We start from the raw sequence: 25,894 nt of genomic DNA on the forward strand, positions 1-25,894 counted from the left end.
TTATTGCATTATTCAACGGATGCTTGATTTAGGTATATAAATAATACGTGGAGCTTGTCGTCATCACCAGTGGTTTTATACAGTATAGAGATTGATGAACAAAGTCTACAACCAAAAACATTATTTTTTTAATTAGCACTGAAAAAGGAAGATAAATAAAAATTGTTGTACTCTTGTATGCTATAGTAGTGGTGCACATAAAGCATTCCTTTTCTGCCAATAAGTATAAACTGTAATCAGGCAGCAAGAAGTGTAATTCAATTCAATTCAATATATTTTAAACCTTAAGGAGAGCAACAGAGGACAACACATTCAATGCATATGACCAAAATTATTCATATAATGACAGTAGTAAGCAGAATAATGATTATGACTACTAATAATAACAGCAGCAGTGGATACAGTACAATAATAATGATAATAAAAGCAGTAATGGTATCGTAATAGCAATGTGACTAATAAAAATAATGACAGTGGCAGTGGGTGTCAGCAGGGCCATGGCAGGAGGCACGACCATGGTCCCAGAGGGATATTCTTAATATTCAGACATTAAGATAAGCACACTTTATATTCTCTGGGGAAAAAGACTGCTTTACCACTCAGTAATTATGAGGAGGATAAAAAGTGGCATCAGTGACACACTGCATGTACTCACCATGTAGGAGGACGGACTTTCTTTTTAATTCCCATGTAGACCTTTAGGTTTTTCACTGGCCAATCACGTTCTGTACGGTTACTCTGACAGACAGAGAGAGACAGAGACATAGTGAAGAGCCCGTGAAGGAATGGGACAAGAACAGATGAGAAAGTCACATTTGTTCCGAGTAAATCTTTTTAATCTTACTCTGACTTCCTTGTACATTCTGAGAGAGTTGGAATTGAGGATGAAATATCGGTCGTGGAAACTTCCAGAGGAGCGTCCCAAGATGCTTCGCTCTTCTCTGAATTTCATCATCCCGTGTTTGGATGGATCCACTTTACTGGCTGGGGGGGGGGGCAGATTATTAAGAAGAAAGTGACGTGGATGACTTACAATGCAGTGATTTAGAGAGGCCGTTGGTTTGTGTGTTTACCCAGGTAGAGCATCATCGCCTCCATAGCGAGGTGTTTCTTGATGAGCAGATGGGAGTCAGTGCCAAAGGAGTGAAGGGTGGGTAAGACTCGCTCCTGATAGTGCAGTGGACGTTCTGAGGGAAGTAGAGCAACACACAACGCAGGGTCATATAAAAGAATTTTAAGAATCCCCAAATCATTTTCACCTGATCATTCTTAGTTCAAAACAGCTCTTGAGCTCTTGATGCCGTGATTATCAGAGCACAATGATTTTCGTAGCTGTGTTTTCGTGTTCCTACTTCAGTGAACAATGGAATGCAGATGTGGCATACAGTGATGTCGCTTTTCATCCTTGCAAGCAGTTTGAGCTGTGACGCACGCCTTCATACCAAACTCAAAAATAGCTTTTGTTACCGTAATAGAAAAGTGACGTCTGTATCAAACAAGTGACAGTGAGAATCCCCTCCAGCTCGTCACTCATACTCTTTCTAATACCCTTCTTTCCCCCTGTATCATTCTTCCTTCTTCTCCTGTAATCAGCAGATTGGTTTACTGGCCAGTGATGGGAAATCTGCCAAAGCAGTTGCGAGATACTGGCATTAGACAAGCCACCTACAGTCTTCCGGGTGGGTCCCACATACCAGGCTCAAAACAAACCACGGCACAAGGTCACATTGTTGAGAATGATCTTCTTGCCTCTGGGGTTCGGTGTCACTTTGAGTAGGTCATGCTGCGTGCTGAGTGGAAGGCACTTCACAAGCTTTGCGTCATTGTTTTTGGTTCGCTGCTGGCGTTTTTTGTTTTTTTTTCATGTTATTTTTACATGCAAATTCATGTTGATTTCCTAACCAAAAGAGCATATCTGTACATGAGCCAAAAAATCCTCTGCTTCAACATCAAAAACCCCCTAAAAGATTTTTGACAAATGTTATGCAATCTCTCTCTGTCTTCCAATCCTTCTCACCCATTTCCTCCTTGTCGCTGACCTCCCAGCAGTTCCAGTACTCTTTGTCTTTAACAGGGATGTTACGCCGGTCCAGGACCTCACAGGTCAGCTCTGCTGAGGTCATAGAACCAGGGATCTGAGGGAAAAAGTTACGCAGTTACTCCAGAGTCTCACTCTCTTAAACAAACGGCTGTGTACCTATGTACCAAGTGATCATAAATTGGAGGCGTGTGGTCATTTTTTATTATTAGCATAACACACCATAAACCCTATAAAGGACATGTCATGTGCTGTGTGCAAATATTCAAGCACATGCCCAAGTATGGAGAGATGCCACCAAAAAAAAAATGTAAGAAGAAGAACTTCAGCAGTTGTGAAATTGAGGCACCGTTAAATAAACTTGAAGTACTAGCGTTACAGAAAAATCAAAAAGCATCAAAGAGCAGTACGTAAGCCATTCAGAAGCTCAACACACGCAATATCATCTCAATAGTCCTAACTGGTATCAATGGACCAATAGTATTTCTTTAGCCCCCATATTTATTAATCCAATCATTATAATTACTAGAAAACAATTTGTGGACTGTCAAAACTAAATGTTTTTTTCTTATATTGGTACAGTAAGAGCTCTCGAACAGTTGTAAAATGCTCTCAGAAATCATTGGTGAATCCCAGATATCAATGTGTAGTAACAAAATAAGAACAAATCGTGGATACGAACAAAAATATGTATATATCGTTTCCTGAATGAGGCCCAGTGTGTCACCTTGACATGTTGCTCTGCTGTCTCCTTCTTTTCCTCCAGGTACACTGTACAGATGAAGTGCCCTCCAGGTTCAGTAATCTGAAGTGTCCGCAAACAAAAAAGGTCAGACAAAAAGATAACAGCATTAGGATAACAAATAACAGAATGCAAAGATGCCCAAATGCAGCATACGGGTGCATTCATACAAGCGTGCAAACAGCACCGGAGAGTGTTTTATGTGAGTGTGTGTGACTCACGGGAAATGTTGTATCGATTCCTTTTCGCACTTTGATGATAACAGTGATCTCTTCTAGCTGCTTCTTTAGCTGCTGTTCATCCACCTGCAAACAAGTATGAACACAATCGTTCTCTCACACAAACAATAAATCAACCATTAACTGACATAATACTTTAATTACAGTATCACGCCAATCTCTGACAGAAATCCCCACCAGCATTTCCACCGTCTTTGTTTACTGATTCTAGGCTGTTTTTGTAGATGGGTGGTTGTCTTTCGAGAAAAGTATATTTTGGCAACGGCTGCAGGGATTTCATTCTAAGCTCATGAGAGGCATTTCCATCATTATGTATTTCCTCACTCTCTCCCTAACTTTCGTCTAGTTTTCTCATCTACTTCTCTATTAAATTGAAACAAACAAAGCATTGTAAGAATGTAATCTTATCAACACAAAGTATTTTAATGGTAACAATAAGAAATTATAAAATAGGAGACTGGAATCTTTTCTTGAAGGTTTTCTGCTTTTTTGGAGCTTAATCTTAAACAAATATAAGATGGCATGCTCATTGAGAACTCAACCTTTACAAGCTACGCACTCTGTGTGGAGTTTGCCATTTTCTGATGTCATCACTTTAGATAAATGATTCGGCTTAGAGAACAACTTTGTTTTACCCTCCTGTCATCCCTCTGTCTAACAGTGAGCAGTGAGTCTGACCTCAAAGATGGATGTGTAGTGCTGTATGAGGTCCTCTATGGCGCGGCCGGCAGTGAAGTCCTTCCCGTCGTTCTGGAACAGTGTGGGACCGAATACTATGGCCAGGTTATGGAGGTTCATCTGGTTCAGGTCAGAAAAACGCTGCACGCTACAAAACATGCAGGGAAAATATACATGGGTATATGCACAAAGACATGCACAGCGGTACAAGAGAATTTAAATGTGTGTGTTCCTCACCAATAGAGGTGGTTGATAAGGGCTTGTAGTGTAGCCTTGTTGACACAAGGCAGTCTGTTCAACAGCAGCTGGTATTGGGAGATTTTCTTGCTTTCATCCTGATTAGCTGCAGTAAGAGACGGAGAGAGGGAAAGGAAAAGAGAAGAGTTAGGAAGTGATGGGTGAAAGATGGAAAGCACAGGATGAAGGTGTAAGAGAGCAAAAGGGAGAGAAAGAGAGATGGGTGAGATGATATTATTAGACAAATGCAGCGAGAGAGGAAGAAAAGAAAACAAGATTCAACTTAAAAAGGACTTAAAAGTGACAAGCTCCTGATTCAGAGTGAATGTAGTGCTCTGACACAAAAGCTATATTTGTGAACTGACATGCAAACAAGTGCAGGTGTTTGTATGGAGTTCTGTATAACAGATGATGTCAGAAAGGTGACACCTAAACCTAGCTGTAGCATCGCCAGAAAATCTGATCTGGCAACTGAAATCATTCTGCTTCCACTATATTTCCTTTGTAGTTTAAATAGTAAACACTCCAGAGTTCAAAGTTCTCCAAACTTTCAGGAAGTGAAACTCACCACCTTTGCAGATATCAGCCACTGAGACATCTCTTGCCTCACCAATACAGTGTTAAGTCTGTTGGGACTACTTTTTAAGTAGAAAATAGTCCCTAACTGTCCAGGGTGAGATCTGTGGATTATCCTGAAAAGCCAGGACATTTCCCATTTTATTCACCTCTATTGCAGTGGAGTGGCAACAGAAGTCTCACAATATCTCCAAATCACATGTAAAAAAATAGAAAATCCACCTGGATATCTATCCTCAAATCCCAGCGTGACTAGGCTGCAGGGCACAGCAACAGTCTTGTGAATCTTACCAGCAGCACTGAGCCAGGTGCTGGCATCCTCTGATGTGAACAGTCCCTCCTCTAACTCCCTGAAGAAGCGTTTGAGTGTGTTGGAGACGTCGTCCACCTGGTGCTCTCCTTCTCTCAGCCGGAGACTGCGAGCATCACGGCGAAAGCTCTCCAACAGCGCTGTCACACGGGATTGCACACCACTCTTACGATATATCCCCTCAGAGGTCAAACCTAGAAAAAAAACTAAATAAGCATACACGAGATAATGGTAGAAACCCAGGCTATATCTATACTGTACCTCTCAGAAAAGACATACTGTAACACCATTGTAGGATTAAACTCATACGAATTTAAAAATACCTTTGTATAAAGTGTAAAAAAATTATTTCACCTCAAAACAAGACTTAATTTGGCCAAACGCTGCTGAGGCATTGTTCTCTAAAGGCTAAAACTTAAAAGCATGTTGTCGTACTGGTATATAGACTCCTGTAGTGTAAATGTGATGTAAATGCAGGCACGTATATGTGTGTGTTCCTTTGTATGGAAACACAGTGTGTGATGAAGAAAATGTTGTGACTTTGTAAATGCATTTGTTTCCCTGTCCGTGTACGTCTCTGTCTGTCTCTCTTACCGCACCGCGTGATGTAGCCGATGCAGCTGTGTACTATGACAGGTATGTCTGTCTCTGTCAGCTGCTGCTGGCTCAGTGTGTCTCCTCCACTCCCCGCTGCCGCCTGGATGGCACCGCACCAGCCGGAAAAATCCAACTTCCTCTCTCCCTCTATGTACAGAGTTCTGAATAAAGAGAGAGGGGGACAGAGGGGAGAGGAGAAGGAGTACAAAAAAGAGAAAATGGCAATTAACAAGTGAAGAAGAAACATGTAAAAATGCAATGGAGGAAAGAGCTTTACATTGTGTGACAGGTTGTGAAGTCATTGTATCACCACAACAAGATTCTAACAATCTCCACTCTCACCTGCCTTTCTCCACCAGAACCAGCACCTCATTGTCTTGTTGAATCGCTGTAAAACACACATAGATAGTAATCTTACTGTTCCAGATAGCCATACTTTTAAACCGAGTAAACGTCACAGTATGTCTGTCCTTCAAACTTCTATATTTCATACTCTGATATGTTTATTTCTGGTATCTTTCCAAATTACTTTTCTGTCAATCATCACTCTGAGCACCCTGTCACTGTGTGTGTGTGTGTGTGTGTGTGTGTGTGTGTGTGTGTGTGTGTGTGTACAGATTACAGTAGATATACAGTTAGAAATACAGTTTGTGTATATGCGTCCTACTCACAGAGTTCATTCAGTTTGCGGAGGTGGATCTCCTCTCCCTGGCTGTCCTCCAGGTAGGCGTGAAGTGTGGAGCCCACCAGAGCAAACCAGCCCACCTTGGATGTTTGTAGGTTCAAGCCGTCTTTACATTTCAGCCGCCCTATCCGCTCAAAAGCCAACTTCAGTAGTGGCTCTGCGGTGGCCGGGATAAAGCTCTACGAATAAAAGGGGACATTAGGGCTTTTTAATAACATTAATCATTGTCTGCTTTCTCTTTTGAGGATGATTACCTACTTCAGCCTGTGCATTACTGAACCCCTCTGCGAAAACCAATACTAATTTAATTGTTAGAAAGGTTAAAGCTCCTGTACAGTATTTCAATGATTTCAGGGGCATTGCTGTCTTTGTGGCTATACTTGGATGTGTAGAAGGACAATCTACCATCCTGGCATTTATGTTTCTTGTGATGCTATAACTCTGATACATTCAATTGTTTTTACAATAATTGCAGGATTGTGTGTACAATCACTTTGCAACATCCACTTTCAGCGGTCTCTGCAGAGCAGAAGGTCAAAGTAACTGTTGCTGCACAGCATCATGCAGCTGACAATGACATCAGCTATAAAGAGCGCTGTTCTGAAGGAAGATAAGTGGCACAGGAAACAAGTCAGCATTAGCTGGCCCTGTCCTGACCACTAGGCAGCATTTCCCATCTCAGCTTAGCTGGAACTGCACACCTTCCACTTATGAGCACTCTCCAATTTCAGTACAGAAAAATACTTTCCCTCTGTAAGGGTCCACCTGAGGAGAAAGTAAAAGGATTTGTGCTTGTGTGTCTAGACAGGTATTTGGTGGTTACCTTGGCAATAGACTTGACCCATTCCTTGTGGCTGTCTGGGTCATCGGTGCCAAACAGATAGAGACGCTCTGACCCTGAGTAAAGTTCAAAGGTGTGGTCATACCTGAGTGTTAGGAAGAGAGGTTAGGAGGAAGTGAGAGTGATATTTTAAAAAACTTGGAGGGAAAGAGAAATATTTTGAATCAAAAAACTATGTTCATGGTCCAGATATGCATTGTGAATATTTTACTTGGACAGCTGACAGAAAAAATACAACACAGATTCAGTTTTAGCTCTGTATATTATTTCAGTTTTATTAGCGATAGTAATTTAATACGGACAGTAAAATGAATTGGAAAAGGATCAGTTTGTGTGTGTGTGTGTGTGTGTGTGTGTGTGTGTGTGTGTGTGTGTGTGTGTGTGTGTATATACCCGTGTCTACAAGGCGCATCAACAGCCAAGCAGACGATCTCTGAAGCCTTCAAAGCACCGTTAGGGTTCGAGTTCCTGTCACTCTCATAGTAGCTGAAGGTGCCATCATTCACAGTGCACCAGCGACGACTGAACTCTACATGGAGGGACAAATAAAGAGTGACAAAGCATAATATTAATAATTATAGTAATATAAATAGCATCTGTAGACACTATAGTCTTGTATGTTTACAGCAACTACTACATGACTTTGTTTAGAAAGAGGCTTTACAAATACACAGTGTATTGAGTATTAGTGTTCTTTGTTACGGTGAGGAGGAGGAGTGTAAGTAAGTGTTAGTGCCGATTGGTTTACGTGAATACCCTCTTTGCCCTTGCGCTCTGTGATAGCCCGAGCCATGGATGCAGTCTTGAACAGGAAGCCATTGTGAGACACACAAGGTGGGGATGAGTAATGTATCGGCTTGTCTTCTTCCATCCCTGACCGTGGTAACTCTGCAGGAGAACAAACAAACAAAAGTTAAAAGAAATCTTTTTGTGTAAAAACATACAGGCAGTCATCTTCTGGAAGTCGATCTGATATAGGAGAAGTGCATCTGGTAAAGATAAGTGGAAAACAATTCAAAAACACTTCTGTGTACAGAATGAACATAATGTGTGTTTGGTTATGTAACATTTAGGAATGACATGGTAGAAAAATGTTGACGGTACAATAGTGGCACATCAAAGAAAGTCTAAGGACGATGCATTCAATTCTCAACACGATAAGGTGCTTTTATGTAACCCTGTGCATGTGCAGTCTTACTGTACCTGTGTTGAGATTGTGGCTTATTAACTCAGCCTGTAAGGGTTGCGAGTGTGCGTTGGCCAGGGAGAGAGTAGTGGGCCAACTTGCCATACCAGTTGAACAATTCACATCTGCACCGCAGAAAATCAAGCTCAACGTTTCCAGCACATCGCTGCACTGCACATTTATACAAAGAGCCTAGGGAGAGGAAGACAGGAAGAGAAAAGCAAAACACAATTAAATCCTACAGATGGAGACAGTGATGTGTTGCTCAGTGTACAGAATGCTCCCATCAGACTTACGTCAAATACTATATATGTAACAATAACATTTGAGCGCAGGAGAAATCAAACCAAATGATCACAGCAACTCAAATCAGCATATTTTTGGGGATTGACTAGACTGACAAAATATGAAATTGCCTTTTACAGTTAACCTACTTTACTTACTTAACCTAGTTAATCTTAACCCGTAAGTTAAAATAAAGACACACTATTGCAATACGATTAAGTCCCGCTTTGGTTGCGAGGGAAAAAGTAACAGGGTGGGAGTGGGAGATGCAGTAAAAGTGTGGCAGAGAAAGAAAGAGATACAATCAGTAAGAAAGATACTAAACCAATAATAAACTGATGACTTTTGTAATGTGGTCGTGCAACTACTGACCTGGATTTAATCATGTGATGTGACTCTCTGTCAGCTTTGTTTAGAAGGAAACAGCTGAGGTCAAACTCAGTGTGTGTGTGTGTGTGTGTGTGTGTGTGTGTGTGTGTGTGTGTGTGTGTGTGTGTGTGTGTGTGTGTGTGTGTGTGGGCAGGTCAAAATCTCTAGCAGGCCCTCTACTAATCCACAACCACCAGCAGTGTAATGAGCATCCTTGCTTTACACACTGCTATAACTTGACCAAGTGGAAGTTAACGCAGTGTCTTGTTTGTTATTCTTGAGAAACAAATTGTACTGTCAATAAAAAAACGTAAGTCATTATTTTGGGATTTATAGGACCTGTGGAGGTTATTATTATGATGAAACTACCAACATATTGTTCTCAAGTGTTTTAAGTCCTGTGCCAATTGCTGAGTCCACTCTAAATCCACTATATGCACATTTAATCAAGATTTAATAACATAGAAGCTTGGAGCCATTTTTTAGTGATTAGTCTGGAAGTCCCCATGAACCTTTTACTTCACTTCAAAGAACCACCAGTGAAGTGAACACTGATCTGAGAGCAGATTAAAAGCTAACTTGTCTGATTTGACTGCTTGTTTGAGGCTGCACAATTAATGTAGATTATTTTTAATTAATTGTGAAATGTAATTCAGCGGTATTGAAGTTTGACATTTGTTGATATTTCACTGAAGGAACTGTTGAGGTATTTACAATATTTACATGAAATCCAAGCAGACTAATTACAACCTTTGAATGTGCAACTTGAAGCCATGTGACCAAAAACAAAAGTTTAGATGGAAATGCACACAGATTTGGTGGGAAATGAAACAAAAACACATCAGACGTGTCTTTGGAAAAACAAGAAAACTATTATTTGCTGAATGTAGAAAACACACAGCGATAAGATCAAAAAGTCAAAAGATACTGTGAACCCATATGCAAAGACAGTGGAAGGAAGGAGAATACAAAAGATGTTATGACTGAGAAGAGGATGCAGTGTTTTTACAGCTGAGGAACTCCGTTTGATTTCACACACACACACACACACACACACACACACACACACACACACACACACACACACACACACACACACACACACACACACACACACACACACACACACACACACACACACGCGCACACACGTCTGTCTACTGTTAAAACCAACAAGCTCTTTTGGATCCGATTGAGAAATTCCACAGCACTCTGTCACACACACCCACAGACAGAACCCCTCCTCTACTTATACACGTTGAGCCTTGACGCACACATAAACAAACCAATTAACAAAGCTTCGAATTGCACAAGATACCCCTACGCGCACGAAAGACTTACAAACAAAGAGCATTTCTCTGCCTCCCACAACAGTGAAGACATCTGCGCAAAAAGATAGCCAGTGATCTGGAGTGGAACACATCCATGTACATGTATTGTACAGTCCAACAGTCTCATCGTATGGATCACATGAGAGCCACAAAATAATGCTAGTGAACTATTGAAAGCAGATATATTGTGCAGAACAAACTTTAGAAGGCAAGCAACAGACAGTTAATTAATACATTATTAAACAGCTATTAAAATGATTCACAAAGTAAATCATGTTTATAGCAAGGCAAAACCCAGTCACTTCCACACAGTGTGGCATTCAGCTTATTAATCAAAGACTGGTGTCGGATTGGTACTCGGTACCAGCCAATACCCAAAGCCCAGGTATCGCTATCGGGATGCATTCCTAGAGTACACACAGGAAATGAGTGATATCTGTGATCATGGTTAAAGGGGGATACATGTCACACTACACAGTGAAGCAAATGAGGTCAGAGAGTGCAAAAGATTTATTTCAGTCTGAATACCTAGAACGTGCAAAAGTCAGAAAAGCACATGAGTGCCAGTATCAATGGGAAACCATGTGCTAGACAGAGTGCTGATCCCTGAGGTGGGCTTGATCGATATTTTGTGTCTCCACCTTTTTCTGCTTGGATATGGCACCGCATTTTCTCTTTTCCTTTGCCAGACACACAATTTACTGGATTTCTCCTGCGTTATTCCACTCCCTTCTTGCAGTCTCTTGCTTCCCTTTACTGCAAACTACTTTTTCCCCACGAGAATGAACTGAACTGATGTTGTTGACCGGGTTTTTACCGCCTCAAACTTGGAAAAACTGCACACTACAAATAAAAATATGACCTAACATGCTCTATGCCAATGGGGTCATGAGAGAAAACGGCTGCAAAATTAGTTAACTTCAATTTTATCCAGTTTATTCATCACATTGACCTGGTCATCTTGTTTAGCTTTACAGGCTGACACCACCAGCCACAAAAGTCAACAATTCAGATCAATCCCTGGGGGCTAACAATAGCCAAAAAGCTACAAGCCAGATCATGATGTTCTGTAATTTGATGACAAGCACAGTTCAGTTCAGAAACAAATACATTGTGATGTTTTGTGCCAACACATACCTATATAACTACCTGATAACTGTGTGTGCTCCAGTAAATTTGAATATAACAAGCCCTCTGTCCCATGTGGACATACATGTGAAAGCCATGTTGTATGTAGGTCAGTGTCCTGTAATGAATCAATAGTCAACCACGTGAATTCTGATTAAGAGAGTTGCACCAATCAGAACAAAGTACAATGAGGAAATGGGTGTTTGAAGACCTCACGCCCTCCAACATCTGCTGCCTATGAAACAGGGAGTAATGGAATAACACACACACACACACACACATAAAAAGAAAGAAAGAAAGAGAGAAGAGAAGGGAATTCAAGAATCTTACCAAATCTCCCAAGAGAGAGAAAGAGAGAGAGAGAGATTTTATCTGGGTGTGTCTAAAAACACAGGCCTCCATCTGGCCTCTGCAGTTATATTGGACAGAAATGGAAGAAAGGAAAGAGATGCAAGGCACAGAAAAAAGAAAATATTGTGAAAGGAAGATGAAAGCATTTAGTGGGGCACATTAATTAGAGACTAATTGTACTTGGCTACAATGCAGCCACATGTAGCCGACTCTGCTTTGTCCATTTTAGCACATACTGAATGTCCAGCTAAAAACACACATTCATACATGTGTGTATGTACGTCCATATATTAAATCCAGATGAGAAAGAGTTATTCACATGTGTTCCGTCATTACCTCACCAGGGTCAGCATACAGAGAGGGAGATGGAGAAGGAGGTGGTGGTAAAAAGCCAGACAGATGAAGAAGGGAAAAGAGAAGAGAAGAATGAATGCGGCATAGAAAAAAACCCACAAAGACAGACAGACACAGAAAAAGACTGACAAATAGGGCAGAAAAGAAAAGAACTTGGAAAAAAAACAGAAAAGCAGATCCCATCTCCCTGTACAATTGAAAAGGATTAATGACCTAAAATACTACAGTGTGAAGGAGAAAATAAGAAGACTCAGTTGGAAAAGGGAACAAAGATGAGACAAAAGAACCAGCACTAGCAGGGATTGGACAGAAAGAAAGGGTAGAAGAGATGGAGCTTTTCTGTAGAAGCCACTTTCCATAACTATAAAAGCACAAAAACAAGCCCATAAAGAGTTTTTACTACAGCCTCTCAGCTGCGTTTGCTATAATAAATAAAATGCTGGTTGTCACCAGCATGAAGTCGACATAGACACAACAAACAGAAGCTCAGAAAAAGTGGGATCAGTCATTGGTTGTGGTTGTTCAGGTGGGAGGACATTAACTCATACTCACTAATGCTCAGGACAAAAATGGTGAATGGGTTTTACAATCTTAAGCAGACAGCTTTAACAAATGCAAGAAAAATATGTATGAAAACAAGTCTTGCTTTACATAACTGTCCATAACTTAAACTTGGCACACATGCACACATACTTTCAAACTGCCAATACTTCTCTCTGTGGTAAATAACTCAAGGCCACGCTGAGCAAGTCTCTGACAAACGTTTTCTATCCCCCGAGACAGTGCTCCTTGGTTTCTTCGCTCTCTCACAAAGACATAAAAGGAAACCACCAAACAACAAAGCATTTTAAGAAATTTGACATGTCAATCAAAAAGCTTTAAAAAAGATATTAGTATACAATAATAAGACAACATGAAGCAAGACTGGCTGTCAAACATGCTACATAAAAACGAAAACCAAGATGAGTTTGGGATTTTTGGCATGCGCCAACACATTTTGAAAAATGCTTCATTAAAACATGAACACTATGTTCTTGCAAGAGGATATGAAACCCAATTACTTTATGAAAGACTGCAGAAAGCATCAATAGTTGACTACCTAGTGCAAAAGAGAGAGGACATAAAGCAGGAAGGGACCAAGGGAGAGAGACAATGATGTCCATTGACAGAGGTGAGGTTGTCTCCTCTGATTACACAGAGAACACATGGACATACACACACACACACACACACATACACACACACAAGCACGGACAGAGAGAGCAACACAGACCAAAAATGCAAAAAAAATGGCAGAGAAACATGCCTACACACATTAATATGCATGTTAACGTATCTCAGCCCACTCCCAGTGAAAACCATACACACAATAACTCCAATGTGCTCACTGACTTAGAGCTACGGTAGCGGTTCAGCAGTGTTGGGACAAAACTATGACCCACAGACACATTAAAGTATATGATTGTTTCATTGCACTGAGATAACATACTGTCAGAGATCCAAGGTCCATTGACACACATTCCTACACTCACACAGTTCTACAAAAACACACAGATGCAGACAAACAAATACTTTCACTACCTTCTCCTACAGCTCACTAGCACACACAATCTTACCTGTAAGCTTTCAGTTCCTTTCAATCACTGCTCTGTTTGAGTGTCAGTCGACACAGACAGGCACACACAAGGTTGCACATGCCAAAAACAAACAAAACAACCTAGTTTGTGGTGCTTTAGTCTGGCAGAAAGTTTAGGGAATACCAGCAACTTACGAATGAGAAAAGGAGCCAGGAGCGAAGAGATCAACTTTCTGCTGCAGTCGAAGCAAACAATGAGGAAGGGAAGAGAGGGAGAGGCGGAGTTACAGCACATTCCAGCTGAAGCAGTGTGTAATGATGTCACATTCAGAAAGAACAGGAAAAAAGAGAGACTTGATAAACAAACCTGAATGTGAGCCAGAGACACTCCAGCAGTACACACTTCTGTTTCTCTCTCCTTTCCACCCTCGCACACACTGCATTATTGTCAATCACTCAAACCCATTGCAGAGTCTATTACTTCTTAAGACACACCCAAGTGGAAAGTGTAGCAACGCTGAGGAACTTCAAGTAGTTGAATTTGAAAAAAGAACAGGTAAAGCAGGTTCTGTTTGAAATGAGGCAAAGTTTGGAATTCAAAAATTCTCAAGACAGAAAGCAGAAACAGGAAATAGAGAAAGCCATCATGGAGGAGGACTAAATGAAGAAGGGAGGACCAGCGGCAGAACAAAATGACTTTAGACCAAAACGAGTAGTGATTAGTGCGTGTGTGTGTGTGTGTGTGTGTGTGTGTGTGTGTGTGTGTGTGTGTGTGTGTGTGTGTGTGTGTGTGTGTGAGACAATAAGAAAACTTCCTTTATCTTCTTCTGCACATCCCAAACACAGTGACTCACTCACACACATTCACACAAGCTTGAACGCTTGAGTGAGGAAAAATAGAACTCACAGTCAGGTGCTGAATTTGACTCACTCACACACTCAGTGCGTCTGTGAGCAGTCCACATTGTTTGCAGTTAAGTGGGTTAAGCAGCTAATGAGTGACCCAGCAGGGTCTGACACACCAAGACATTTATTGCACACAGTGGAGCGCAGCGAAGGCACAATACAAAACCCCCGACTCCAGCCATTCAGAAACTGTTCCCAGGTGTCCTGTTTCTGACTTTTACGGACTAAGTTTATCATGTTTACGGGGCAGAGTTGTGCATTTTCTGACCTCTTCCATTAACAGGGACACAAGGACAGATCAGATTTACTGGTAGTCCATCCTGAGAGGGCTGTTGTCTTCAGATACCTGACTTCATTGTAATATTTCCCAAACATAGAGGCCACTGCTGATTCTCTTACACCACTAGTATGCGCTGATATGTTTTGCAAACACTGATCACTCAGAAGCAAGCCGGGAATCCACAAGAGTTAGTTTGAAACAATTGAAGTATCACTCCAATTACTGTAATTTAGCTTGACTCTGAATGCCAGTTATCAAGATTATTGCAACTGAGGGTACTTTAAATATTGGACTTAATATGGGATTCAGACAGCTTTTGCAATCTAGGAACCTGCGTTTAACTCCATCTGCAGTCAGTTCAAATCAGTTTCTTGAATGCTCCACTTTGAGGTGAAGTGAAAAATATAGCTTGCCTGAATCAGCTATCTGGCAAGGGGAAACCTACATACTTGCTATTTTGGACTTTTAAGATGAGCTTGCTGAGTGAAAAATAATAAATGCTCTAGTGTAATTTTAGACACAAAAAAATGTATTTACACAAAGGGATTCATGTGTTTATGTTCTGTTGAACTGGTTTCACAGGAAAAGCCAGTTTTATTTTTGTCTCTCTGTCAGTCAATCTTTCAAACAGATCTGTACAGTCTGATCACTTCTTTGTTCTTGGAATCTTTGTCACAGTCTGATTAGTCAGCATGCAGATGTACAGTGTGTGGTGTGTGTATGTACCGTGCAAAATCCAGTCACAACTAAGCCTGTGACACTCTATGAGACATATGCATACAGCTGCTGGAAAAATCTTAAAGGAGGAACTGCAAAGGGAGCAGTCAATACTATTACTACATTCACCAAAGCAGATAATTAAATGAAGTAACCATCATTGGTTTAAGAGAATTTAGTCATGGCGGATTGCTAAACCAACCATCTCGGTCGCCTCTAAATCCTCCCTAAACCTCTCTTCCCCAAGGTCTGTTGACTGAAAGAATTTCCAATAGTAGTTTTGCATATTAAATCTCTATAACCAGTGTGTGTATCAAATTCAAATGTTAGGGGAACAAAAGCAAACAATCAAAGCAGTGATTTAAACTTACATTGTTGAGTTCCCTCTGGTTTCCGTACAGAGGGTGGTACTTCCTGTATTTGCCCTGGCGGTATTTGTTGGTGATGAAGCGCCGTCTCTCTTCACTGCAGCTAGACGGTGCCAAAGCTTCACTTGGCGGGACGTTAGCCGCCCAAAAGCTGTTTACCCGTTCGTTGCCCAGCAACAGAAACACCTGCATCACAGGTGGGGTTTAGGAGAAGTATTTCCACATTAAGGGGGATAGGAAGCACGTGCAGAGGTTGTCTGACCATATACACTGTGCAGTTTATTAAGCATGCCTGTACATTTTTAGTTTTATTATTTTCATTTTATCATATTGGACCAAGCTGCTAATATGCTCTACCCTTATGTGTGTTCATCAATATAATGTAACACCACCACTAACTACTGCCTCGGAAATGACCACAGAGTTAAATCTAACCCCTGACACAGTGTCCACAAAAACTTCACATTCTGAGCTTCACAAGGATTAACTGCAAGGCTATTATATTAGACTGCATTACGTTATGTAAGTGTACCAAATTAAATGCTACCTCAGTATAAATTAATCTTTAGCTCGGTCTGGGTTTAAGCAGCTAAATGAATATGTAATGAATAAGTAGTTCAGGTCACTCTGGACATTGTATATGTTTCTGCTAAAAGTTGTATGATCTTATATTCTGTATAAAAACTCCTGTGTGTGTGTGTGTGTGTGTGTGTGTGTGTGTGTGTGTACCTGTATAAGCTCCTCTGTCCAGACTTTCCTGTCCATCTTCAGACTACGAACCTTTGAGATGCTAGGACCTAGTCCTCTGTGCTCTCCTGGAACAAACAAACAAACAGACAGACAAAAAGACAGACAGACACACACACACATTTTTAAGATAAAGTACATACAAACCGTGTAACAGTCCTGTGAAATTCTACTGCAACCAAGAGTATTCACACGAGGCTAAATGATATTTGTCATGTCATATCTTTATTATAATGTATATATAACAATATATCCTCTGTATAAAACTCAATGTATTTTGAAGACATGTATGAAAATTAAACTCCAAAACTTGCTGACAACAATGTCAAAATCTGAGAAAATATTCACCTTGACTAATGTACAAACATAGATGCACACACAACACATGAAACTCATAAAGACAAAATTAAACATAAATCCAAACCCACAAACACAAACCTGCGCATCGCTTGCAGACCACCACGCACAAGTTGATGGCAGCCCATTCCGGCTGGGGAGCCTCACAGTCGGCACAAAAGCTGTTGCTAGGCTCCGCCCAGATCCGCTCTGCCACCTCACTATTCGACAGCGCCTCACCTATCGCATTACTCATGGCGTTCACCCACTGCTCTCGTAGCTGCTCTGATTCTGCGATGAAACTGCGCAGAGAGACAAACACACGGCGGAGTGTTAATGCCGACATTACGATGCTGATGACAACTACCAAGTGATGGAAATGAGAAAGCCTGTGTTTGCCCTGTGTGTGAGTGTGAGTGTCTCCTTATGCTCATGAGCCCACTGAGTACTGACTCTTACTCTGCTCTTGTTTTGCTAAAAATACTTGAATCAAAGACTGGAAACTATACAATCACATACACGGACAGATTTGTGGCTTGACGCATAATCGCATGTCTGAATCCTTCCTCTTCCCATCTGTCTAATAAGACATCGGTCTCTGTCCTTAAAACACACACATACACACACTTCTCAAACCATTAGAGTTGCAAAAATGCACATTTAGGCCGAGACACAAAATGACTCACAGTCCAACTCTTATACAAATACACAAGCCTTTTTAGATTTCCCCATCCTGTCAAGCTGAGCCTTTGCACTGCAGGCGGTTTGCACCGTCAGCCAAAAGACCACACACACTACACCAACAAAAACACTTGTGCACACACACACATCTCCCTCACTCTTCGTCACACACTCACACACATACAAAGGGCTTTTCACATTCTCCAAAGATGTCCAGCTGAGGATAGCTGGACGGCGGGAGTTCTCAGTACAACAACATGATCTTATTTCCTCTGAATATCCGAGCACCAAGTCCAGCTCAGCCATTGATTCATCAGGAAGATTGATTATATATATATATGCACTTAAATCCTTTTGGAGGAACATAAATCCATTGTGGAGATGAAAAAAAAAGTAATAATCAGACTATGTGCAGTACATCAAATATGCACAAGACACTTACAGACACAAAGTGCACATCCAGGTCAAGAGCTTAAGTTTGCTGTATACACATGACAGAAAGTCAGTAAGTGTGTGTGTCACATTTTTGTGTCCATGCAGTACCTGAATATGCGGTAAGGCGTGGTGAGATCAAATCCACGACGATCTGAATCTTTAACATTGCCAACATTCATCTCAATGGATGTGACACCCACTCCTATACGATAGTCCTGGAAGAAAGAAAAACAAGGAGTTTTTTTGAGCGGCTCAACTTTCTGTGTTCTAAATTTGATTTGAAACTGCTATATTACATTAACTTTACTGTTTCTTATATTGTGGAGTAGGCTGAAAGAAACACCACTAACCCTGAACAGAAATGAGAAAGCCTTTGTGAGCCCTGCCATCAATTTCATGATGATAGATAGATATATATATATATATATATATATATATATATATATATATATACATATATATATATATATATATATATATATACACATACATACATACATACATACATACATATATATATATATATATATATATATATATATATATATATATATATATATATGTATATACACACACACATATATATACACATATATATGAGAAAGTATTACACTACAGAGTAATTAGATTGCATCAGAAAAAACACTGTAAAAAGGATGTCCCCTTATTTTGTAATTACTTTCCAGTTTTGCCTTTGCAAAAAGCACCAGATTGGTGCCAATTGATACTTCTATATAGTGTTATGCAAATAAAGACTACGGTACTACTATGTGATTTGTATACCACTGCTCATCTATGCAGACACACAGAGAGTTCTTACCTCAATGTTTTTGTAGAGATAGACTTTATCAGAGGCTACAACAGTATAAAGTTTGGGGCGTAACCCTCTGAGCTCCAGATATCCCTGATATTCCGGGGACAAAGGTGAGCCCGGGTTCATGGTGCTGCGCAGATGGCGCCCCCTGGTGCAGTCCTGCAGTACAGTCACCCACTCGTTTCTCTCGACTGGGCGGATGTGCAAACACATGTATGAATAAACGTGTGTTTAGTAAAATATGTATGCACAAATATACGTGAACCAAGATACTGTACATGCATAAGACATATGCACATGGCATCTTACAAATAGTAACATGTATTATTGTTTTATGTGTGTAAGCACACACAGACATGACCAAACAAAAATAGACAGACCTTCACTTTCAGCCCTGAAGATAAATGTTCGGTTGTTTGTGACGACCTCAAACTTCAGCTCTCCCACACTGATCACATTAGTAATGAAGACAGTAGAGATGATCCCCTTAGAATACACATCCTACAACAGACCACACACAGAGCAACGAGTACTTTGTTAAACAGTTAAAGGCTGTCTTTATGTATCAGAGTGAATCCACACAGAAAGTGCTTTTTGAAGCATCCATCACTTGAATGTCTCATAGAAAACACTGAAGCACGTGTGTGAAGCACATCATCACAGGACCCACCCATTATTATGCATGTTTGGTGCGCATCGTAAAGCGTTATATGCACAGGCAGTTGTTGAAATCACTCAAATTTTCCTCTGCTTACATGTTATAAACTTTTCCGTAATGACCGATAAACACCCCCAGTTTCGCTGGTTTTATGCTTTCACTAAAAGAATACTTCCCCTACTTGGTACAGAGGGTGGAGAAAGAAAATCTAAATATATACATAAATACAATACAGGGAGTCCACTTGAGCCCACTTCAAAACTATTATGGGTGGTGACAGTTTGGCAGGCTGCTGTCCTTTCGGATCCTCAGAAGCTATAATGCTGACAGCTGGTTCTGACCAAAGTGAAGTCGGAGTTGGCGTGGACTGAACCGACTGAACGCTTGGCGTGCTGTTCTTGCTTGTGATGTAGATTCCCAGTGACAGTGTCTAATGTGATGGAGTTACTGTACATGTTTGTTGTCACCTTGTCATTGTTGAAGTATCTCAGGTAGTCAACATCCAGCTTCACCCATCGTCGCTGATAATAAAGGGCCCTGTGTACGAGAGCATACACACAAACATATATGCAAAAATGTGAAGTACAAACTCCTTTTACTGTTATACAAGAGGAACTAAGATAAAGGTTTTGCAGAGCCAGACTGGGTAGTCATTTTTTTATTGCATTTTCATTCTACTTATTAATGGCGGCCATACTATAATATTCCATGCAAAGCACATAAAACCAACCTCACAATGTTGAAAGTAACTTTGTGAATAATAGAATGAATGCCATGACAGGTTTTGCTGTATTTGTTTCAGTAATATAAACAGCCCTAACAGTGAAGCCATATCTTGATCTTTTGTACTGATGTCATTGTGTTTTAAGAGGGATTAAGATAATGCTAATGTATGCACTAGATATCTGTGTAGAGTATTGATCTTTGCCCTTTAATTAGCACAACCCTCAGCTTGTGTGTGTATGTGTTGTCATTCATACCCCTGAGGTGGATTCTTGTCCAGCCAGCCCATCTTAATGACAGCAGCAAGCTGAGAGCTGTCGTCTTTAGTGGCTGGTGTCAGTCTGCCAGTGTTTGGCAGGTAGACGCTTCCTTGCGGACTGCCCATGCCCCCGTCCAGCCATAGACTGGAACTGAGGGGCAAAGAAATAAGCACGCAAACACACACACTTAGTAAGCAATATCAACAGAAAGAAACCTGAAATTAATGTTTGCATAATAATCTTAAATCGTATTTTATAATAATCTTATAATATGCTCTGAATTTTCTATACCTTTGCATGCCAGGTAATGTGCAATCAAATCTTGAAAAAGTAGTATAATGCTTTTGTGCATACAGATTGAATCATTAGTGGATGAAATAGATTGTCAAGAAACTGTCGTTTTGCCGCTATTGAAAGCTTTCCAATATGTTCATAATCACATTCTACACTGAACACTGACAACCCTCACAAAAGAGTCAAAGACGGCTCAGTCTGAGTCAAGCCTCCACACTAGACTATACTAGTAAGACATGTAATAACAATTACAGATAAGCACTCAAAACCACAGCTTTACATGGAAGCTATATGCTGATTACCAGGGTTAGCGATGTATTGACTGCAAATCTTGCAAAGTTAGTTTTTTTCTATTGCACAGTCTAATTTTGAGTGGGGTTTGTATTAATGGTTTGTGTTGATACTCACTCATCATCATCCAACTGCTCATCATCACTCATCAAAGAACTGCGCCGTCCTTTTGCCTGGACAGGCAGTTGCAGGGACATATCCTACAGGAGGACACGGCCGTCATTCGTTGTGCAATAGGAGAAGAGGAAGAAGAGTGTAAAACAAGGAACCATTCTCACTTACCCTGTCTGGTGCGTTTATTCGATGAGCACTGGGGTAAAACGAGTCTGGATCCTCGTAGTCATCAGAACAATCATCGAGTGAATCCAACCCTGAGGGAGAGAACAAACAGAGTTGTACTGCTTTAGTTAGTTCATTAGTTTAGTTAAGTCCGGTTTACAAAGAAAACTTTTAGACGCCGACATTGTTTACAAAAATAACATGCAGAATATGATGCCCACTCAAAAAAAAGACAAAAATATTATAACCAGTTTTTTTGTGAATTGAACAGTAACAATCTGAACTGACACTCAATAGAATTTGAACAAGCATCAATAAACCATGATGCAAAACAACAATATTGTACCAGACATATCGCCCTTAGCGTAAGAGGCTGACTACAGTTTTCTGCAAACATTTTTGGCCTCTGTGCTTCCTGAATGGGTAATACAAACACAAAGTATATATTTGATTTTAGATATCTGGTGGATTGTAGCTTTTCCATTTTTTCAAAATCATACTGAATGCATCTGGCAGGACCGATGTACAGAAAAAAATAAATCCACCAATTATTGGAAAGATAACTTTACTTGAATTGTATGCAACCCACAGAAACGCTCACAATGTTGACATTCTTTCTCTGGGGTTTACCAAAAGTCATTCTGGGAAATCCAGTAATAGACTAATAGAGCAAGGAAATTGGATACAGTTCAGTAAATAACAGCACTGGTTGTACAGGTTACTCAAGATATCTGGTACTGGATAAGAGTGTTCGCCGTGTTAATCTGTGTTTGTGAACACAGAAACTAAAAAGGTCAGAGAAGGATAGAGTGTAACTGGGTCAGTTACACTCTTTGTTTGTGTGATTGGACTCTCCCTCTCCTAAGAACTAGATTTTCAGGTTGAGTGACAAAATGAAGTATTAAGCAAAGTCATATTCCCTCCAGTATGCTGAATAGGATAAACATATGAAGTTGAAACAGACATGTTTAGGATAGTAAAATATTGTGATCAGACACTATGTTTACAGAGGCGGCTTCTGTTGAGCACTGGAGTCTTTGCATTCCTGAAAACTGGTAAACAATGGCCGAGGTCCTTGAAAGCATGGACTACATCCATAGCACTACAGAAAAATAAATTAATTTGTCTTCAAGTTAAAAATATCTTCTGACACACTGTCCTGTGATGCTACCTCTCGACTTTATTGAGACTCTATGTTAGCCTAAAAACTGTACCACCTGTTCCATAACTCAGAGCTAATGTGTTTAAACTAATTCTAACCTGGTTCACTAAATACACATTCATGACCTTAAAACAGAAGTCTGAGACATCAAGCCTGGATCATGTCAACTCACTATGAATAAAGCAGGGATTTGAAGCGAAAGCTGCAGTATTCTTGGCCTCAGTATTTATTTTAAGCAAGGTAATTAACATGTTCAAGGCTCTCTTTTAGTTCTATCAAACTTCTTAGTTTTAGACACTCATGGCCCAATTCATTTCTCTAATTTAATTTACATGACATTTACAATTACAGTGAGAACGCTACTTTCACTGTGAGGCTACAGCCATGGTTCAAAATGACCTATTCACTGTTTTAATTACAAATTGTGGTACTTAAGTAATAGTAGCCTGAAGCAAGAAGATGTTTTTATGAACGCATGTTGAGTGACATACTGTGCTGATACAGACTTTAGTTAAACAATATTTCAGCACCATTTAACCAGAAATTTACAGAAAGTGATGAAAGTCACGGTGTTCCCTCTCTTTGCTATTCAGAAATGTAGGTTCAATATAATTTATAATTCGTAGTGGTTCAGGGGTCAAGATGCCGACCATGAACCCCTGTTCAAATCCAGCTGAGGACCATTGTGGCATGTTGTTCCCCACTCTCTCAACTATCACTATCCAACCAAGGCATAAAAACACCCCCCAAAAAACTAATATTATATGCAGATTATATTACTTACTGGATTGAGTGACTCTCCGAGCAGGCAGAGCCGGCTGAGTGTCCGGTTGATTTGACTGATGTGCGTCTTCTAGAGTTTGGGGTGTCCTGATGCGAGGTGGGACCTGTGGAGTTTGGTCTTTCTGCACCTCATCAGTGACCGTCTTGGTGGGAGAGGAGCTGGGGGATAAAGGGCAGCACAGATCAACAGAGGTTTGGAAGGCTGGAGAGGAGTCCTCGGACACCACGGTGATTGGGGCTTGGGCTAAAATCCCTTTGACATCCACCTCATGTCTTGTCTTTTCTCATTCCACAGCAAAAACTACAAAGAACAGCACTTGAGATTTTCTCCAGGCACCTGCTACAAAAACAAAGTTGCAGGCAACAAACTTGCGTGAAGCTGATGGTCTGAAGTAAAAACTATCTATGAACTGCATGTCAAAAAAGACAACAACAAAAAATCACTCTGCTCCTGACTGTCGGGCTGTTTTTTTCTCTCTTCACTTCTGGTTTAAGTAGCAAGTCTGAACCTGCCTCGCCCTGCAAGATCCTATCTCCATGTCAACACAGCATAGCTCTGGTTACGCTGTAAGCACACACACACACACAAACACACACATACAAACGTGCGCAGTAGAGGTATGCCTGTGTACCAGTTGTACTATATGCTGCGGTGACACATTGTAATGGTAACAATACCGCTAACAATTTATTTTACAGTCAACTAGTTCCTACTGCACCTATCGTGCAATTGCAATACTTGCATAACTAATAACAGTAACGAATACCAGTATCAGTATTCGGGAATCCCCAATTTTGGCTATTAATAATGGCACATTCACAATCCACAATATCCTTCATACAAAGCCACACTTCACTATTATTAAATCAAATGCATAGGCTACATATATTCTGTATATAAAAACTAATATAGATTCACACAATACAGTATATTTGCTGCTTGCTTTTTAACTGATTGTCTTGCTTACTTTTCATATCATTACTACTCTATTATTCCTTTTGTTAGTCATAAAAACATCTACACCCAAAAATTGTGAAATTAATGCATTCATACAACGTTGAGCAGTCTATATAGACCGTTTCCATGCTGACGGGAAAGTCAAGAGTGAGCACACAAGCCTGGTTTCTATTCATTCAAGTATTGTGAAAGTTCCTCTTTATTCCTCCCTGTTTTGTGAATTTTCTTCTCGTTACAGTCACAATGATCAGCTTTTACCCATGCAAGGACATAACAGATACAAGTCGCATATTACAGATCACATCACATTACATGTGAACCTCTAAACGGAAGACTAGTTTAGAAACAACGTGACAAGTAAATATGCCTGAGTGAAATACTAGTAGAAAACAGTTACTGGCTTTTATTTTTTAAGTCACAATGGTAAAGGTTTGACAAATACGATGTGTCAGAGAAGCTCAAACAATCACGTGACAGTACCTGACCGTCACATGTACTTTAGAGACAAGCTACTACAGTTGTTACAGTAAGCTGTGTTAGCTGTTGGACTGTCAGCTCACGTCAAAATTCAAACACACACAGAAATAAACTGCTCTGTTGTGTAAAGTGCACCTTTAATGTGATAATACCATGGCTGCATTAGCTGTTAGCATAGCTAAATATATACAATATACACATTCTGAATTATTTTTTTGTGTACTTTGGTTCCAGCAAGAGAAAGATCATTTATGAAGTAGCAAAACATACTTTATAGTTAACTGGTGACTCTATTCTCTATTTTATTCCTCTGTTTAATAATAAACCAGAAAATAATACACAATGAGGGGAAACTGACCCGTTGACACAGTTCCTCCTCGTTCTCAGAGGAAGAGTGCTGAGAGAGGGGCTGCTAGCTGGACACTATATTTAACCTCCCACTGCTAGCGAAGAGATGACAGAAGGCTGAAGAAACAATGGCTGCTCCTTTCTCCTCCCACACTCTGTTCATGTGAACTCAATCTGCGCAAATTTCTACACTTTATCCCCATCAGCTGACAATAGCTAACGGACCCTTTAGTTATGGTGTTGACAGATGAGAGGCATTCTAAATTCACAAGCGTTTATTGCATGGCCTCTCTGCCTTTTCTAACTAAAATACAAACAAAATGGGTATTCAAGATCAGCACCAATCGATTCTACGCTGTGAAACACAACCAGTGTACCGTTATAACCTCTGCTCGAAACAGTCTCTACGTCATTGCTGATAGCGAGTGCTCACACTGAAGCTAAGAACACAGTTTTCTCCTAGAAAACAGCTAATTTTCATGACAGAGAAACTGCAAGCTTTGTGAAATCCCATTTTTCTTACTAGTATAGATTAGTGTGGAGGTAATACATCAATATCAGTGTCAGTTCCCTAAACTTAGCTCCCACAGGACAGGACAGGACAGGATGGGATTTCTGCTCTCGCACAGGATCATTAAAACATGAAACTATCTTACTGTTTCAAGGTGAAACTAACAGTAAAACTAACTCCAGTAAACGAGATAACATTTCTATGAACAGATCCTTGTTTTCTAATCACTGAAAATAGGTGTAACGGCAGAAAACCTGAACACAGCAGTAAAGAAAGCTTTCTTTGTTTGAAACACTGACACAGAACAGAGTGAGGAGGAGGATTAGAAGGTGAGAGTACATGC

The 25,894-nt window shown here is 40.3% G+C and overlaps 1 protein-coding gene across 2 annotated transcripts in view; it reads right to left on the minus strand.

Moving 5' to 3' along the window:
• LOC137871518 (arf-GAP with Rho-GAP domain, ANK repeat and PH domain-containing protein 1) overlaps positions 1-25,894 on the minus strand; it is a 47,056-nt gene that overhangs the window by 8,236 nt on the left and 12,926 nt on the right. For both annotated transcript variants that reach the window (XM_068709369.1, XM_068709360.1), the window contains exons 3-29: positions 23,259-23,416; positions 21,316-21,404; positions 21,151-21,233; positions 20,446-20,598; positions 19,933-20,002; positions 19,188-19,308; positions 18,814-18,998; positions 18,102-18,208; positions 16,980-17,179; positions 16,524-16,609; positions 15,798-15,980; positions 8,147-8,321; positions 7,700-7,831; positions 7,337-7,472; positions 6,926-7,028; positions 6,089-6,281; positions 5,760-5,805; positions 5,415-5,578; positions 4,802-5,014; positions 3,935-4,040; positions 3,698-3,845; positions 3,002-3,085; positions 2,766-2,843; positions 2,018-2,135; positions 1,074-1,187; positions 845-984; positions 656-738 (exon numbers count right to left, since the gene is read on the minus strand). In XM_068709369.1, the coding sequence (XP_068565470.1) occupies positions 656-738; positions 845-984; positions 1,074-1,187; positions 2,018-2,135; positions 2,766-2,843; positions 3,002-3,085; positions 3,698-3,845; positions 3,935-4,040; positions 4,802-5,014; positions 5,415-5,578; positions 5,760-5,805; positions 6,089-6,281; positions 6,926-7,028; positions 7,337-7,472; positions 7,700-7,831; positions 8,147-8,321; positions 15,798-15,980; positions 16,524-16,609; positions 16,980-17,179; positions 18,102-18,208; positions 18,814-18,998; positions 19,188-19,308; positions 19,933-20,002; positions 20,446-20,598; positions 21,151-21,233; positions 21,316-21,404; positions 23,259-23,416 (3,468 nt within the window). The remainder of the gene's footprint in view (positions 1-655; positions 739-844; positions 985-1,073; positions 1,188-2,017; positions 2,136-2,765; positions 2,844-3,001; positions 3,086-3,697; positions 3,846-3,934; positions 4,041-4,801; positions 5,015-5,414; positions 5,579-5,759; positions 5,806-6,088; positions 6,282-6,925; positions 7,029-7,336; positions 7,473-7,699; positions 7,832-8,146; positions 8,322-15,797; positions 15,981-16,523; positions 16,610-16,979; positions 17,180-18,101; positions 18,209-18,813; positions 18,999-19,187; positions 19,309-19,932; positions 20,003-20,445; positions 20,599-21,150; positions 21,234-21,315; positions 21,405-23,258; positions 23,417-25,894) is intronic.

The sequence above is a fragment of the Cebidichthys violaceus genome, unplaced genomic scaffold (assembly GCF_023349555.1).
Source record: "Cebidichthys violaceus isolate CVI_PGR_0920_01 unplaced genomic scaffold, fCebVio1.0.p SCAF_1, whole genome shotgun sequence".
NCBI lineage: Eukaryota > Metazoa > Chordata > Actinopteri > Perciformes > Stichaeidae > Cebidichthys > Cebidichthys violaceus.